Source organism: Leucopleurus acutus (genome assembly GCF_964270905.1).
Source record: "Leucopleurus acutus genome assembly, chromosome: 13".
In the NCBI taxonomy this organism is placed as follows: Eukaryota; Metazoa; Chordata; class Mammalia; order Artiodactyla; family Delphinidae; genus Leucopleurus; species Leucopleurus acutus.
Genome location: NC_139155.1, coordinates 90,259,821 through 90,278,155, shown reverse-complemented (window position 1 = coordinate 90,278,155; position 18,335 = coordinate 90,259,821). Strand labels below are relative to the sequence as shown.

The following is an 18,335-nucleotide window of genomic DNA, read 5'->3' as shown; positions in this document are numbered from 1 at the left end:
ACCCACCTTGGACTTCTGACTTCACAAATGTTCCTCAGATGCTTCTTGCAGTACAGGGAGTTGCCAACCAAACTATTCAAACATGGCAGCCCTTAGTGCTTCTCAGCAGAACCCCCAGGGAACTCTGGGGACCTCCTTCTTCTGTAGGGACAGAGCTCTGCAACTTGTGTTACCAGATTCCACACTTGCTCCCCTGGAGTGCTGGCCAGGCTCCCGAGGGGCAGCTCAGCCCAGACTGCCCCCTGAAAGCTCAAGGAGCATCCTGGCTCCCCAGAAGGCGTCGCTGGAGGTCTGGCTATCGGGCCACTGCACCTGGAATGCCAACACAGCATCACACATGGAGGTGCCCTCTGTGGGCTCTGCCTTCCCATCCGGGTCACCCTGATCCTGGGACCCGCCCCCTCTGGACTCCGCCCCATGACACCTGCCTCCAGTTCTCATTCCACCGAAGTCCAGCCTTGAGGAATCCCTGCCCCATGTTCAACTCTGTCCATTTTATTCACTCCAAAGTCCCAAGCTGAGGACCCAGGAGTTAGGAGGGAAACCCACGGTACCTCATAGGAAGGCCTCACCTGGCTGGAGGGCATGGGCTGGCCCAGGTCCATGGCCGGCACGGGGCCAGGGAAGGCAGGCGGGGCCGGAGCCAGCTCCGGGGGGCTGGAAAAGGGACAGTGTCAGGACAGGCCCTTTTCCAGACCCTGTTTGAGGCTCACGCTGTTTACTGTGAGCGCCACACCCTGAGAGCTTTCTGCCCATCAGAAGCCCTTCCTGGTGCCGGACTCTCTTTTGGGAACGGCCTCCTCCTGCAGGGCCCTCAGGTGTGCAGGGTGCTGGAGGGGCCTGTGTGACACCTTGAGCAGGTGGCTCAGGTAGTCAGAGAGCACATCAGCGCAGGCTCACGGAGGACGGGATGGTAAGCAGAGATGTGAAGGAAGAAAAGGAACAGGCCTGAGGTGTGACGGAGCCCAGAGGTCCTTAGGACCAAATCCGGGGAGGCGGCAGGGGACGCAGATGCAGCCGCTCGGGACAATATCATGCGGTCCCTCAAAGTCAGACCACACTCAACCTGTGACCTACTCATCCCACCGCCACGTGCACATCCCCAGAGACACGAGGGCAAACACGCAGGCCACCACGCGTCGGGAACGTGCACAGCAGTCCCAAACCAGGAGCTCCCAGATGCCCGCCAACAGGTGACGACAATCCACACCAAGGGCTCGGCCTCCGCCATGAAGAGGAGGGGTGCGGACACACACGGCAGTGGGAGCAGGTCTCACAGGAGTCAGGCTGAGTGGAAGAAGCCATACCCCAAAAAAGAGTCTACGCTGTATGAGTTCACTTATATGGAACTCTAGAAAACGCAGCTAAAGAAAGCAGGCCCTCGGTCCTGGGGTGGCAAGGGTGGGAACAGCCCCGTGACCCATGACTAGCAGCACAGCTATGGTTTGTAGGATACGTAAGTCACGCTCGGAAAACTGTCCTGTGCACCGTCTAAACATGTTGGTTTACTTTATGCCAACTACATGAAGCAGTTTTTAAACAAGGAATCAAGGTTACCAGATCAAAGCAAGGATGAGCTGGGGCACTGGAGTCCAAGGGTGATACAGCCAGTGGAGAGGCCCAGCAGGCCATGAGCGGCCCTGTGGCTGCTCTGTGTGGCTCCCGGTCATAAATGGAAAAGTGAGTCCATCAGCATGGTCTGAATTTTCCCACCATCTAGCTGTTTCCACAAGCAGAGCCTCTGACTTGGGAGGCTCCTCCCCTTCTCTCCTATGTCCCCCAGTAATTCTTCCCTCACTGGGCACCTGGCCTTCTGCTCCCAGACTTGGGAGACCCCGAACCCTGGGGACCCTGTCCTGCGGTCCCCATCGTAGATTCCCTCTCCACCGGAGGACCCCTGGCCCGACATCGCCTCCTGTGAAGCCTCTGGACACTGCCATGGCTGTCCCAAGCCCCTTTAAAACTCCAATTTGGAATATACAATCAGGATCTTGATGCTGTCCAGAAGCTAAAAGCCTTTGGGGAAAAGAAAATGCCTGAAAGAGGCTGCTGGGGCCCAGGGAGAGCTCTGGGGACGCGTGAAGGCCTAAGCGCCACGCACAGAACGGACGCCCGTATCTGCTCCAATGCTTGTCTGAGGGAGAGAGTACCACCTTCTTTCAGTAGATGTAGGATGGGGGACTGTTGAGGTTTCCAGAAATCCATAAGGAGGGGACGCACTCTGCACCGTTGGAGATGGTGAGTCTGTGCACCAGGCACCCTGCCCACGGCCCGTAGGAAGTGTCACCTGAGCCCTGTAGCTTACCTCTGGGTGAGGGTGAACTCAGGAGCCTGCAGTGGAAGCCGGGGCACCAGGAAGCCGCTCGCCTGTGGCTCCGCTTGGCCACCGCTGGTACCTGGACCCTCCTCCAGGTATGTGCTCCGGACGTTGCTGCTGGGAGGGTCAGCTAATCCTGCACGGGAAGCAATCCCACAACCCAGTGCTGGGGGAAGGGAGCACAGTCTACGTGCAGCACAACACAGGCCTCCGTGGAGAGGCAGCCCCCAGCCTCGGCTCCTGCGCTGAGGGAAAACAGCCACCACTGCTGATCTCAGTGGCCTCTGCAGGCTCCCAAAAACCAAAACAAGGTCAAGTTTTGCTGACCTCAAATTTCTCTTTGTCATTCTAGATCTCATGCCAGCCCCAGTGCCAAACAAAGACTCAGCACCCCAGCCCGCCCTACGCCCACCACGGCTGTCTGAGGAGAGACCCCGCGGTGTCCCCCGTTCACCACAGGCTGGCCCAGCCCACGGCCATTGCCCCCCCCCCTTTCACCTTGGGTTTCACCATGATTTCACTGCAGTGCCAGGTGTTACTACCTTACCTTGCCTTTTCTCTCTACTTAAAATATTGTAGAAAATCTCTCAGCGTGTCTGTCTTTCACCCTAAAAGGCAAGCCCCTGTGGACGTGATCAATTCTGGGTCGACAGACGTTTAGGAGCAAAGTGAGGTAAGAAGGAAGGTCCATTGCTGCCCTAAGTCTATCCAGGTGGTAAAACTAGCATGCATCCCCGATCTCAGACCCCAAACAACAGTCCTCCCTCCTGTCTGCCAGAGCCGAGATCTTCCTAACCATTTGGTGCATGACTCTACCTCCGCCTTCTGCTGTTTCCCCTTTCCTGCAGAACTTTACAGATAGTCTGAGGTCCAGGAAATACGGTTAACTGCTAATTTGAACATTTCCAGTTTACACAGAATAGATCAGTGGGTTTTATCTTCTTCCTCCAAGAAAAACAGAAATAAAAAGCCCGAAGCCTAGAACAAAGGGAGTGTCATGGGAAGGGTAATTGGCAGGTGGGAGATGTCCATGTTCTGCAGATGCAGGGCACAGGTCTGATCCCATGGTGGGGGCTGTCTGAAGGGAAGCTGGGGCATAAGCAGGGGCCAAGGACCCTGAGAGGTTTGCAGGGAGGGAGGGAAAGCAAGGTGCTCAGGCAACCAGCAGGGAGCTCTCCAAATCCCAGAGAACACACCCCTCACATAGGCTGGACACGGTGTGAAGACCAGCTTCCCTCCTCCCAGTATGAGGCTGGCCACTGCCCATCCCAGCTCCAGCCTTGTTAGTAAACATGGACAGGAAAAGGTCTCTGAAATCAAAGACCAAAGATCAGATGGAAAAGCTGCCTCAGAGAAATGAGTCTCCAGGCTCTTCCTCTTTGGGGCACCTCTTCCTCCTCTGTTCAAGGAAGGGCCTGAATCCACAACCCCAACATTCCCCCCTTCAGGCAAGAAAGCACATTTTCTGAAACTACTAACTAGGATACTCGGAGAAATATAAGATACTGCATCTATAAAAAGTAATACAATCGGGGCTTCCCTGGTGGTGCAGTGGTTAAGAATCCACCTGCCAATGCAGGGGACACAGGTTCGAGCCCTGGTCCCGGAAGATCCCACATGCTGCAGAGCAACTAAGCCCGTGCGCCACAACTACTGAGCCTGTGCTCTAGAGCCTCCGAGCCACAACTACTGAAGCCCATGCACCGAGAGCAGATGCTCTGCAACCTCAACGAGAAGCCCGCACACCACAACGAAGAGTAGCCCCCGCTTGCCACAACTAGATAAAGCCCGTGTGCAGCAACGAAGACCCAACACAGCCAAAACTAAATAAATAAATTTATTTTTAAAAACTTATTAAAAAAACAAAAACAAGTAACATGATCTATGAAGAAAGGAAAATCAGAAATAAGAAAAGAGAGCTTGGGGAACTTCCCTGGTGGTCCAGTGATTAAGACTCCATGCTCCCAATACAGGGGGCCCAGGTTCAATCCCTGGTCAGGGAACTAGATCCCTCATGCCTCAACTAAGAGCCTGTACGCGACAACTAGAGACCCCACGTGCCGCAACTAAGACACGGCACAGCCAAATAAATAAATAAATAAAATTTTAAAAAAAAGAAAAGAGAGGTTGGAGTTCTCTTAAAATGTATAATTGTCAAAATATCAGAAGACAAAGTTTAAGACAAAAGCACATACAATAAAAAAGAAATTTTTTAAAAAAGGTAAGCATTTTGGGAGATTGGTCCAGGATTTCCAACATCCAAATAACATTTGTGCTCTAAAGAGAGAACTGGAAGGAGGAAACTATCAAAGAAAATCACAAAAAGTGCCCAGAGCTTAAAGAATACCTTGTTCTCTGGTTCTTTAAATTGAAAAGCTTAACAACAAAGTGAATTCAAAAGACTCACACCTGGGACCATCACTGTGAAATTTCAGAACACCAAGACTTCAAAAATAAAAAGCACCAATAAAGGAAAAATACGTGAACATCAGAATGACATCTAACTTAAAATGACAACATTGGATGCTATAATTGGATGCTATGTTGCTTTCAAATTTCTAAGGTAAAAAGTATTTTAAACTCAGAATTCTGTCCCTGACAAGTCATTAATCAAACTTGAGGGCGGATTAAAGACAATTTCAGAAGATGCAAGGAAACAGACACTACCTTGCAGGCACCCTTTCTTATAGAGTTAATTAAAGACATTCTCTAACATAACAAGAGTCACGAAAGAAAGAACAAGACTTGCAATTAAGGAAACGCTGAAGCAAACCCAGGGAAGCAGTTAAAGGTGCTCCTGGGATGACGGCTCCACACCAGACTGGGAGCAGGAGGGAGGCCCTGGCAGCAAGTCTTCAAAGGGGATGCTTAAGACACTGCAAGAACTTGGGAATGTGATAAAAGCAGACACTGTAAGAAAAAACGGAGGCAACGACAAACTACAAGCCGACCTGTATGGGACCACAGAAGACTAAGAAATTTAGGTGACAGGCTGAGTTCAGCGCCAACATCCTCCTTAGAAGCTGGGATGTCACAAGATGCTATCGTGTTTGGTGCACGAAATATATACCTGAATACGTATTCTTTAAAGGTATTTATAGCGACAGTTACAACTAAGGAAGAAACTAGGAAGAGAGAGCTAGAGGTCTGAACAGCTCAGCCCTCCTCCGTTGTAGCAGATGTTGACTGGTTAGTTACAGGGACTGGAGTACAGGGGTGGCAGCCATTTCATTTCATTTTAACTCTTTCCTCACCATCTTATTTTTTTAGTCACGTGCACATTTTATTTTGAAAACAAAAATAAAATGAAAACTATCCAGGCTGTTGGTGGGAAGAGCCTGTTCCAACTGAACTGGTTTGGGGTCTAATCAAATATAAGAGATTCAAGCAGAAAGTCCTGGCCCGTCAAAATTCTTCCCCGTCAAATAACATACAAGCAGTTGAAGCATCTGATGTAGAAACACATAGTCTGTCTAGCATAGACCCACCTGTGGGGCTGGCCTCACCAAGGGCGGTGAGGGACACAGCCAGAGGAGCATCTGCAGGGCGCATTGTGAGGTCCAGCCCGTGACTGTGGATCAGTGGCCTAGTCTGGAAGGAAACTTCCTTGGAGGATTCCAGTGCAAGAGATGTCAGCCATGACACGGGGGCACCCAGAGAGGGGTCCAGCATGTCGCTGCCAGCAGCCAGAGGGCAGAAACCAGAGCCAGGGAAGACGGGAGGAAGAGTGGCAGGATCGTGGCTAGGCCCCTCCTGGTACATCTCACCACCCTGCAGAGACCTGGGGAGCAAAGTGAACACCATCCCTCAGGCTAGGGTAGTGGGGCCTGGGAGGAGGTTCCAGCCCAGTTTGGGAATCTGGGCTCCGGACTCAACGCAGCCACAGATGGCTGTGGGTTCCACCCCAATCACGCTGCCTCCACAGTTCTCCCTGGGGCTACAAGGGTTCCAGAGACACAAAAAATACTACCCCTGGAAACCTAAGATACATTAGCAGTTTATTTACAAAGCCCTTCAATGAAACATTGCTCCACAATATTGAAGGCTGAAAATGATTAGCAAGAACCTAATAGGTGAATGATTAAATGAAGGTGGATCTTAAAGGAGTGTTAGGCAGCAGTCAATAATTTAAAGAATTAAAATATTCCCCAAATGCTCCCTGTGTCTCAGATGGTGCTCCTGGGCTTTTGTTAACAACCCCCCGCCCCTGTAATCTGTGTAATGACATGCGTGGCAGGGTCCATCACTATCCCCATTTCACAGGTGAGAAAAAGCAACACTGAGAGGTCACGGGAACCTGCCTAAGGCCACACACCTGGGTAGTGCCAGCCTGGACGTGAGGTGCCAGCCCAGGTAGTGTCAGGAGAGATGCTTAAAACACAAGTGTAAATGGAAAAAGTGGGCACTGCTTGATGTTTACGCAGACGTGGACCTGGTCCCACACTCAGACTCAGTCCCGCTGCTGCCGGCACTTTCTTCACAGCAGTTTGTGCGGCACCACAGGGGCAACAGGGTGAGGGAAAGCGGTTAGGCAGGGCCTGGTCTGTAGCAGGAACTCAAGAAATGTTGGCTGTTACTAACCTAATGATATACCAACCATACCAAACGCTAGAGAGAAACAGACCACGAGGACAGCGGGTTTGCCTTTAGGAGATAGGTCTGCACGTTTTTCTTTCTGTTTTCCCCATTCACCAAAATTTACGTGAAGTCAGGCTGTGAGTCAGGCTCCAGGGAACAAGTTTGGAGTCCATGACGTGGGCTCCTTGCCAGTGGCTCCCCTGTACCTGGGGTCTCAGCTGAATCTGCCCTCCGCCATCACTGAGCTGGTCCCAGTGCCCGGCAGGCATTCCTACGCCCACTCCAGGCCTGGTCTCCCACTGAAGATGGGGAATTGAACAGGGAACGGTCCCATGGCCCACGTGGGTGGCAGTACCTGGGAGCCAGTGACTTTGGCATGGTCTCGTCTCCAGAGAAGTCTGGGGCCAGGACCAGTGGCTCCCACGGCCCTTGGGTGGTCTCCTGGGTCTGTACAGACCCACTTTCCTCAGGTCCTGCTAAAAGCCGATCAGACAGGAGGAGAAGCTGGGTGATGCTCAGGGTCCCAGCTTCCTTCCCAGCAGGTTAAGAACAGCCACGCTGGCTGCCCAGTATTCTTTGTTTGTCCCCTGATCTGTCTTTGGTCTGAACCAACACCCGTAATTAGGAACCCAGAACACCCTAAATTCTAGTGCTTGGCTCCCTTCCCACTGACTCCTGGCCCTGGCCGCAAAGTAACCTCTCAACGCAAAACGCTGCTGCAGCCCCACCTGGGCCCATCCTGAGTCCAACCTGACCCTCAGCTTCAGCGATCTCACTTCCCACAGGGTGAAGTACCAAACGTGCAGGCTGGGGCTGGCGGAGAGGACCCTGTCCTGTAACCAGTGACCCTACCTCGGCCTAGCCCTAGACACAGGTTTTGGGAGAGGGGTCACTCACCCGACCACTGAGGCCTGTCCACGCACCCAGAGCCAAGGTGGGGCTGGCCTGTGGGCTGCGGGGGGCTCGGGCCGGCCTCCCTCGCGGTGCGGTCCTCCGCCGAGTCCCGGGCTAGCGCCGCGCGCTGCACAAGGGCCCTCTGGCGCCGCCGGTAATTGGCGAACCAGTTGTAGATCTGCTCAGTGGTCAAGCGCGTCTCCGAAGCCAGGTCCTCCTGCGCCGAAACAACACGCCGCTTGCCCAGCCCGCTCCTGAGACGCGGGGCCGGGACCAGCGGGCCGGGACACAGGGCGGCCGGGGCATCATGCGGGCCGGCGCCGTGGCCTCTGGCCTTGTTCCTCCTCAAGCCGCCGCCCGGCCGACAGCCACTCGCAGCCGGGAGGGCTCGGCAGGGCTTGCAAGCCGGACCCTCCCGAGGCGCCACCAAACCACTGACCGCCCGCCCGCCCGCCGGGCCTGTGCGAGAGAGCGTCGGCCTCGACCGACCCTGTGATCAGGCACCTGTCCTTCCTCAGGAGCCAGATCCGAACCACCACGGGCCACAGCACGGAGCTCCAGTAGTGCTCCGCTGATTGGACTCGGAGAGAAGGGGCGGGGCGATCACTGGGAGAGCCCTGCTGATGATTGGACCCGGGAGAGAGGGGGCGGGGCGATCATTGGGAGAGCCCCGCTGATTGGACCGGGAGAGAAGGGAGCACGCCAGCTTTATGAGCGGCAAGGCTCTTACTGCTGCCCCCTCCACCTGCTCCCGAGAGCTCACCCGTGCATCCCTCCTGCTGGAGTCCCGGCCGCGGTAAGTGCTCAGTGAGCACCTGCTGAAGCCACACTGGATGACGGGGTATTAAGACTCCCGTGATGAAACTAACCCCGCCACGTGTGCAGGCGGCTGCCAGCCAAAGAGCGCCGTCCCCAGGGCAGTTCAGGGCAGGCGGAGAGCGCCAGCGCCCTGGCAGATAGGCCACTGGGGAGGCGGGGAGGTGCGGCTGAGGATGCGGGTCAATCCCCTAAGGGTGGTGATGTCACCTAAGGGTGGGAGTCCCCTAAGGACCGGGGAGGGTAGGCTAAGGGGAGGGTTGCCGGGCCTCGCTCTCATCTGCTCTTACCCGCTCGGCCTTGCTGGGGTTGGTGCTCACACCCGAAGCAAACTCCTGCAGCTTCTGGCGAACTTCTCTGGGGAAGTTCCGGCTCTTGAGGCCGTCAGGGCAGAGGGAGGCGGGCGGTGGGTTCCTGGATGAGAACAGTGAGACCCCTGGCTTCTTCTGTTGTACCTGCTGTGCTCCCCTGGACTTCCTGTCCTTTCACTGGCCACCCGCCTCCCCTGCAGGACTCTGTGCTGCAGTCCCCGGGTCCATCCCCTGAACAAGGGTGGGGTCTCGTGTTGCCTGGGCCCACACCCCACACTTTCACCAGGGTTTCCAGTACCACTCACTGACCAGTGGCCATGACTGTTAAAGCTGGGGGATGAGGGTACTGAGGTTGGTTATGCTACCCTCTTTACTGAGTGTATACTGGAATTTTTCCAAAAGAAAAAAGTGACATATAAGCAAACAGCACCGGTCTATACAAGATTTGCTAGCCAAATGCCAATTGAACAAACCCCCATGAACATCGAAAACACACCCCACACATCCCAGTGGAGCTCAATCTCCTGCTCCCCACACCGTCCCCCAGCCCATCCTGCGCGTCCCAGTGAGAGACCACCACGTCCCTGCCAATCAGGCCAAGAGCCCTGCAGCCAGGTTTATTCTCTTTACCTTCTCCAGTACATTCAACCTATCGTTAAATCCTCTAGAGTCAATCCTGACACAACCCTTTCCCCAGCCATGGCCACTCCCAGAAACTCCAAGAACCTCCCACCTCTGCTCCTGCACTAACCACCTGCTGTGACTCCAGTGTCACCCCTCCTTATGCCCAGAGCACGCCTTCCCTGTGCTCAGGCCTCCCCCAGGCTCAGCCCTGTGCTGCAGCCCGACCACAAGCAGAGGACCAGTGAGTCACAGCCCTCTACTGAACGAGTTCCGTCTAGCATTCCTTGCTCTGAATTACAGGATCTGCTTTGTTTCCTGGTCTACTGTCCATCATCCACACCCGCGGGCAGCTCCAGGACAGCAGGGCCCCAGCACCTCTAGTAACGCGCAGCAACCAGGGGCCTCTTCACAAACACTGCATGCTGGTCCCCAAGGCATTTACTTTGCTGAGCCACCCTCTGGCAGGCTGTCAGAGCCTATATGGAGGGACCTGACTGCATCCCTGAAGACCTCAAGGCTGACTAACTGCTGGGCTTCGAGGGCATATCTGGCGCGCACTGTGAGAAAAATTCCGTCTGATCCAAAAGGAATCCATCTCTTCTTCCATCAACCAGGCCCATGGCTCAGAAACTCCTGTCACTTGGGCTTTCAGGAGCTCAGAGCAAGACCTGCAGCTCCTCCTGGCCAATGGGGGACACCCAAGGTCAAGAACAAAGGCTCTCCAGTCTCGATGTCTAGGCTGGAATCCTGCCTTTGCATCTCTGTAGTGTGTAACCAGGCAAGTGACTAACTTTTCTGTGCTTTGGTGTCCTCATCCACGAACGGTGATGATGGTAATGATGATAACTAGTAGTCATAACGTGTACTTAGTGCTGATAATGGTCATCGTGGTAATTATTATCAACATCCATCCAGCTGCCACCGTGTACCAGACGGCCTTCTAAGCGCTATGTGTATCTCATGTGGTGCTTGCAGACCCTCACATTTCTCTCTCTTTTAACGGTCCTGCAGCCCTGAGGGGCCGTGCTGGGATCCAGGCCAGGCACCTGCAGAGCCTGACCATGGGCATTAGCTGAGCTGAGGGGCACCCATCCTGCAGGAAGCAAGCGAGGTCAGGGTGCCCACCTGCCGCCTCCCTCACTGCAGGGCCCTCACCGACAGGCAGTGGCTCCTGCTGCAGCTACAGCTTTCGGCCTGGGTCCTGGGAACAGCTCCCCGTCCTCGCCCTGCGGGCACAGGTCGGAAAGCATCCCCACAGCCAGCCGAGTGGTGGAGAGGAGGGCACCTGCTGCTGTGGAGCTTATTACCCTCTGTCTATCACTGCTTCCTCTTACCTCCCTGCCTCTACTTCACCTAAGTCCTTCTGTGGTCTTGGAGGGCAAATCCCTTGGGAGCCCCGGGGAATAAGCGCCAGTAAAGGCTGGTGCATACCTCTTCCTGCACCGGAACTTCTGCACCGGGGTCAGCGTGGCCACGCCGAGCCTCTTCATGACCAGGCGGTAGTGGATGTCATTCCAGAGCTGCACCAGCTTCAGGCTGCCACCCGGCACCCGGCATCCCTGTGGACAAGAGCCTGCTGAGACCCGGCACGCTCGCCTGCCCCGGAGCCCCGCCGTAGACCCAGACTGACCACTAAGAACATCCGCTCGCTGGTGCCCCGCGGCGAGGGCACGAGTCCCATGGCCGGGCTCCTGTCCCCAGCAGGCCCTCCCACGAATGGGAGGTGGGCACAGCTCTCCCTCGCCCCCCAGGTGAGGGCCAGGCAAGGGGAAGGCCAACTCCGGGCTGTGGCCATAGCACCCAGAGGCCGAGCCGTGCTGAGAACCACGTGGTCAGGTCTGAGCGGCCTGAGGCTTGATCCCCGTCCTGCGTGAAAGGCCTTTCTCTCCCACCAGCAGGGCGGGCCCCTGGGCTCAGTGAGTTCAATCTGAGCTGAGGGGGACGAAGGGGTCCCGGTCTGTGCCAGTGACAGCTCCCCAACCCAGTGTGGCTTGGTCATGTAACCAGACTTTAGAGATGGCCAAGGACGCTGAGTGTGGGCCTCCCCTGGACACAGCCCCTGTGGTCAGTATGTGGTTCGTGCCTCTAACCCCAGTGTTCTCAGGCCCATCTTGGTGAGGGAGGTGCTGAGAATCATTTAGCTTCCTCTCAACAGCATCAGAAAAAGCCCATTTTGCTGGGCTGAGAGGCCTGCAGTCTCCTGCCAGGATGCAGACGTCAGCACAACTGTCAGACAGGGAACCCACTTGGAGCCTCCCCACCTGCAGGAGTGGCCCTTGGCGGGAAATGCCCTTTCTTGATGTGGTAGCCCCATCCTTTCTCTCAGGTCTCAGAACACATCACTTCCTCAGAGACATTTCTGGACCATCCTGAGTTACTCCCATCCCGGGAGTTTTTCATCACTGATGTCACGCTCACATTCCATCACTGACTGCCTTCCTGGCAGCTACTTCAACTCTGTGTGTTCACCCATTTATTCTGACATTTGCAAGGCTGAGCCCTCTTATGTTCCAGGTGTTATGCTGGGTGCTGGGGATCCTTTAATGGGCAGAACTAACACGCCCCTGCTCCTGGGGCCTGCAGTGCAGGAGGGGAGGCGGATCACAGATCGAGAAATAGACAGGTTTCTAACCGTGAGCTGAGGAAGGAGCCACAGAGGGGGATGAGGGCTCCCTTAAGTCCTAGCTCGACGGGGTGACGTTTAAAGCAGAAACCAGACAGGTAGGAAGGCACCAGCCACACAGAGTGGTGTCCAGCCTCTGGCAGAGGGAACGGCATGCGCAAAGGTCAAAAGACAAAGATCTCGGGAGCTCCAGGAGAACGGCAAGCAGCCAGCACAGCCACTGTGCGGGAGCCAGGACGGGATGGCAGGCTCTGGGCCCGCGCCTCGGTGCGTACCGTGGTCCCATCTGCAGTTTTAAAACTGCCTCTGGCTGCTACGTGAAGACTAATAGAGGGGGCAGGAGAGGACACGGTGGCGGGGCGTGAGCGCCAGGAGGGTGCCGCAGGGCTTGGGGGAGAGGGAGCAAAAACAAAGAACTGGGCAGAGTTTAGTATCTTGAAGGTAAACTCAGCATGAGTTATGCATGGACTGTATTATGGACTGTATTATGAGTGAAAAAGGGAAACACAGGCCCCCAAATCTCTTATTAAAACCTTTTGAGCCAGATGTATTTTGGAATTCAGAATTCCTCACACCTTAGGAAGTAACACAGGCAAATACTACATAATTTGCACTATCCCAGTACGATCTAGGGCAGGAAGCATCCTGCAAGCAAACACCCCAGGATTTGGGTAGCAAAACGTACTGCAGTAACATTAAGTGGATAAATAAAGACAAAAATAGTTTCCCATCAATGCAGCTCAGGTTTGATGCCAACTGAGTTGAGGTTCAAAGTACCACCGGAGGAGTGACAAAGATACTTGTGGTCTCAGAGTTCCCGGATACAGACCCGCAGCTAAGGGACTGCGGTCCTGGGTCTGTTTGATTGCTTGCCTCACTAACCGGAGTGCCAACTTTCCAAGCCAGGACCACTGGTCCAGGACCAGAGGGATCCGACAGATGGTCAGTTCTGTCTCGGGTTAGCAGGCAAGTTAGAACTTAGTACAGTGAGAGTGAACGGCCCTGGCTCGGCTTATAGCAGCTCTCCCCAGGCTCCTGCTGACTCCTGGGCACTTCTGTCATCTTCAGGCTGCTGTGGGCTGCTGCCCCTCTCCCCGCCCCACCCCGGTCCTACCTCTAGCAGCTGGCAGGCAGCCCGGTTCTGCTCCTGCTGGGCCAGCATGCTGGCGCACACCAGGGCCACATCCGCGTTGTCCAAGAGGTACAGGCGGAGCTGGCTGTCCAGCACGGCCGTGACCAAGGTCTGCACCTGGGCGGGATCGTCCTGGACCTCCCGGCACAGCCTGCCTGCGAGGGTCACCAGGTCCGCCAAGGGCAGGCCAGCACCTCCGCTTCCCCTCAGCAGCTGCAGGAAGCTGTGCATCCCGAGTCGGGTTGGACTCCTCTGAAAACAAGACGAAAGTCAGGACCACCACCGGTGCTGATGGGCTGACTGCACATCAATCCTCAGACCAACAACGCGAGGCCTCTCCCGCCACAGGTACTTGTATCATGGCAGCAGTGAGAGAGGGCGGCGCGTCAGGGCCCGCCAGACCTTCCTTGTAGTCCCCACAACAGCGTAGACCCTGGCGGTGCACCAAGGCCCAGCTCGCTGCTCTCGCTGCCAGACTTCTCACTCCGCACGCCTGGAACCTCTATCTGGTGCCCTCGTGCCCCTCACCCGCCGCGCCACCTCTCTGTTTCCCCCACTTCTCACACCGCTTGTCACTGCATTTCCTCCTTCCTTCTCCAGGGTCTATGGGGGACAGGCCCAACTGCACTGGGGTCATCAGATCCCCCCAGCATCTGCCAGACGGAGAGCAAGGCCTCTCAGAGCGGGTGGGCAGAGCCGCGGGCCAGGGGTTGTGCAGACGCCCTAGGCGCTCCTTCGGAGGGGAGTCAGAGGCCCGCTGAGGCGGGACCAGCAAAATTCGCTTTTAACTATTTTAATTTTGGGGGAAAAAAACCCTTATATTTGAAAACCACAAACATTTAAGGGTTGCTCTAGTCTGAAAAATTAATAAAACTAGAAAGGGAAGGGAGGAAGGAAAGAAGGAGGGACGAAGACAAGGAAACAGAGAAAGAGAAAAGGATGGAGGGAGGGAGGGAACCGAGACAAAGAAACGAACACGTGCCGGCCTCCGGCACAGTCCTGCTGCAGTTTGGGCTCCCTGCCCTCACATCGCCTCGGGCACAAAGCTTCCCGCTCTGCCCGGTGAGGGCACAGGCTGAGTGCTGAGGTAACCTGCAAAGGCCCGAGGGCGGGGGCCTCGCCAGACTGGCTTCCGTGCGGCCCGTTGCACCCCAAAAGCCCGCTCTGCCGCCCTCCCACCCCGACACAAACAGGTGAGCCACGGCAAGCTGGACCGAAGGCTTTTCAGTGTTCTAAAAAATTACCATCTAACTATGCAAACAGACACCAAGTTTTAACAGCAGAAGGAGTTTTTTTTATGGCGATACTCAGTCGGGCCAGCACCGCAGGCATGACTCCCGGTCTGCGCAAAGCACCCGTGCGAGGCGCGGCCATAACGGGCGCCGGCAGCTTGCCAGCCGCGGCCGCTGAGGCGGCTGGCGATCGCTTTTTCAAACAGCACGTGCAGACCTGTGTCCACAACTACTTTACTTCTGTGGAACAGGATCCTGGAGGCGAGGGTTAGGGCGCGTTTTCAGTCGATGCTGCCAAACCGCTGTCCGCAAGGGTTGAGACAACCTGCAGAGAACTGCCGCGCTCCCGGCGGAGGGTCTGGCCTGCTTCTAGCTCTTTCCTCCCGGCAGGGCTACCAGGGCGCCCGCCAGGGGACGCGCTCTCGCCGCCGCTTCCGAGCCTCAGCGCCTCGTCACGGGCTCCTGCCTCGGGGCCCCACGTTTCTTCCCGTCGCGACTGGCAGGAGGCCCGCGACCCCGCACCTTCGAGGGACCCGGATGCCCCCAGCGCCGACAGCCCCGCCCCACGCTGCTCCAGGAAGGGCGGGAAGGAGGCCAAGGGCCGAGCTCATGGAGAGGGTCCTGGAGTTTGGGAAGGAAGTGGGTTCGGGGGGCACCCCGAACACTGAGGGGACCCGGCCCGGCGGGGACAGAGGGGGCGGGGGGCAGGCGGCTATGCCCTGCGTCCTGCCCGGACACCTCCGTCTGGCCGTGGCCCTGCGCCGCCGGACCTCTCCCGGCGCCCTTCTCCCCGCGGGGCCCGAGAAGCCTCCCCGGCGGCCGGCCCCGGACGCCGGACTCAGTCACCGTCGCCCGGACGACCCCCTCGTTCACTCACCTTCATCCGCACGCCACCAACACACCCCAGCCAGGCGCCCGGGGCCGCTTCCGCGCTCGGCGCGCACGTGCTCCGCCCGCACGTCCGGGGAGGCGGCGGGAAGGCGCGGTTGATACAGAGTATCCAGGCCTCCGCCAATCCCTGCAAGGGCCCCGCCCGATGACCCCCGCCCGTGCCCTGCGCCCCCTAAGTCCCGGGGCCTGCGGTTCCGCCCACCTGGGTTCGGGGCATTCCGGTGGTTCTTGGGGAGCCGAGAGGTTCTCGGGGGTCCGTGGCATTCGGGGGGCTGCACGGGAGCCGACAGGTTGGGGGGCGAGGGCGGGGCGTCAGAGGCGCCATCCAGCCTGGTTCTGCGCGTCCTCAGGCCCCAGAAGGAGCAGAGCCGGGGTCCTGGGGGTCCTGGGCTGGGGTGGAGGAGAGGGCGCCACGACCCCCGCCCCTGCAGCAGGAGGAAGCTGTGACCCTGGATTAACCCCACGCCACCGCCCTGGAGCTCTGCGGAGACAAAGCCCGGCTGGGGTCGTAGCCCAGGGGGCAGACACCCCCGCCCCTCCCGTGCCCCCGCAGCCCCAGCCGGAGGCCCCCGGTGATCCCACCCCTGCCTGACCCTGGGGCGCAGCTGCGCGCGGCGGAGAGGCCTTCGCGACGGTGGAGGCCTGGGGACCCGAGTTCTCGGTGACCCTGGTCAGCCACGCGGGGGAAGCCTCTGAAGTGCCGCCGTCCTGGCTCGGACACGGTCTGGCCTCTCCCCTGTGCGGTTTAGTTTGGGGAGATGTTGCACACAGCGAGCCGGAAGGCGCTCTAGAGAGGAGACCAGGAGGGTTTCGAGTTGCTTTTGAAAGGGTGGTCAGGGCAAAAATTCTCTGACGTCAAAGCTCATGCCTGAACGTATGCAAAAGACTTAGGCAGAAAGAGAAACATTTCAGCGTTTGTTCACTTGAAAATCTGGAAACGACCCAAGAGTCCGGTGGAATATTGCTAAACACATCACACTTCAGAAACAGGATGGGCTCCTGGAGGGTAATTAGTAGTTGCCGGGAGAAAGAATGCTTCCTGACCGGACTAGTGATACATTGTACAATAAAAACGGCTGTTACAAAGCAATGTGAGTGAGACGAGCCCGTTTGAAAAGTACAGACACAAAATGATGTATGCCACATCGTTAAACCCTGGTTGCCACCGGGTGACAAAATTATTGTTGTATTACTTTTATTTGGCTTTAAAATTTTCTTCTTTTGCTTATCCATGTTTCCTAATTTTTATAAAAAGACAATCTTCTGTTTTTCTCGTTTTAAGGTTCTTTTCAAGAAATGGGAGAAAAAACATTGACAACAGGGTTGGGGGAAGCAATCCCCACCGTCCAAGTATACTAAGGCGGATATGGGTGAACAGAGAGGAAATTGGAGATTTGCTGCAGGAAACCCTCCTGTTGTGGGAATGTGATCACAGGCCCTTTCTCCAGGACCGGCTGGTGCTCAGTGAGAATATTCCTGGTTGCACTCCACCCATGAAGCATCAATGAAGTTAAAACCTCAATGGAAACCAAAATGTCCAAGTACCTACGTTATTAAATTTAAATGTAATTCAACAAATTTTATGATTCTAGTTCATTGTTATAAAATCAGTTACTTTTTTTGGCTGCCAGGTGAGAAGTCACTGTTTACAAACATTGTCTTATTTGAGCCTCCCAAGCCACCTCTGAGCGAGTTATGTTCCCTTGTTACTAAAAAGGAAATAGGTCCAAGTGCATTTAAAACACTTCCAACCAATAAGTGGCCTCCTTGAACTGTCAGACTCAAAAGCATACGTTCTTAACGTAAGCACATAATAATTTCAAGTATTCTAAATCGGGAAACTCTTCATAAGCTTCATTTTTTTTTTTGCAGTATGCGGGCCTCTCACTGCCACGGCCCCTCCCGTTGTGGAGCACAGGCTCCGAACACGCAGGCCCAGCAGCCATGGCCCACGGGCCCAGAAGCTCCGCGGCATGTGGGATCTTCCCAGACCTGGGCAGGAACCCGTGTCCCCTGAATCGGCAGGCAGACTCTCAACCACTGCGCCACCAGGTAAGCCCCATAAGCTTCATTTTTAATAGAGGTCTGATCTTCCAACAAAAGGTAGGCCAAAAGGTAATTATCCAACACCCACTGTAAATAGAGGCTGCCTCTCTCTTCCATGCTCACTAGTCTGAAATGCAATCATTACCACATAAAGCACCCTAAGGCATACTTACCTGCTATTTCCGGATTTTCTATTCTCTCTGGACCCAGGCTACCTGGGGCGGACTCCCAGTTCAATTGCTTAATAGCTGTGTGACTTTGGACAAGGTACTGATCCTGTACCTTCTCTCCTCTTGGTAAAGTTTATGATTTGTAATAATAACAGGCCCTCTTTCCTCTTTGGTTTGAGATCATTAAATGAGTCAGTACTCTGCACGCGCTATCTTCTTTACCATTTTGTTTCTTACCGGCGTTGTTCACTTTTAACACGTTCAAAATCTGGGAACTTCCCCCTTAGTCCTAAGGGAACTTCCCCCTTAGGACTTCTCCTTTTCAGAAATGTCCTGGCCACTCATGTACTTTCCCCCATAATGAGTAGCTGAACACATTTTTAAAAATCCCTGATCCACGGAAGGCTGCAAGCCCATCTAGATACAGCCTCCTAAGAACCTCTACTTCACCCTGAACCCCTCTTCCCTCCAGGGAATTACCTTCGTTCCCAGAGGTCCCCCTGAGGGAGCTGCTTGCCCACCTGCACTGCCCCAGGAAGCCTTCTCGAAGCCCAATCTGTCTGTATATTGGGGTGCTTGTAGCCATGGGAGACCAGTCCTTTGGGCCGTTCGTGGGTTCACAGAACTACGGGGAGCAGGCCGTCTGGGGAACACCCTTGGGAAACCGATGCCTGACAGAAAAAGAGAGGGGATGTGTGACG

The 18,335-nt window shown here is 55.7% G+C and overlaps 1 protein-coding gene across 1 annotated transcript; it reads right to left on the bottom strand.

The window, feature by feature from the left end:
* Positions 1–225: 225 nt before the first annotated feature.
* ANHX (anomalous homeobox) lies at positions 226–13,526 on the bottom strand (the record flags this gene model as incomplete). The annotated part of the gene is made up of 9 exons (XM_082853756.1): positions 226–312; positions 573–657; positions 2,306–2,453; positions 5,806–6,098; positions 7,251–7,371; positions 7,793–8,006; positions 8,896–9,019; positions 10,972–11,099; positions 13,278–13,526. 9 exons carry the CDS (start codon positions 13,524–13,526, stop codon positions 226–228), a joined length of 1,449 nt encoding a protein of 482 aa, XP_082709882.1.
* Positions 13,527–18,335: the final 4,809 nt, after the last annotated feature.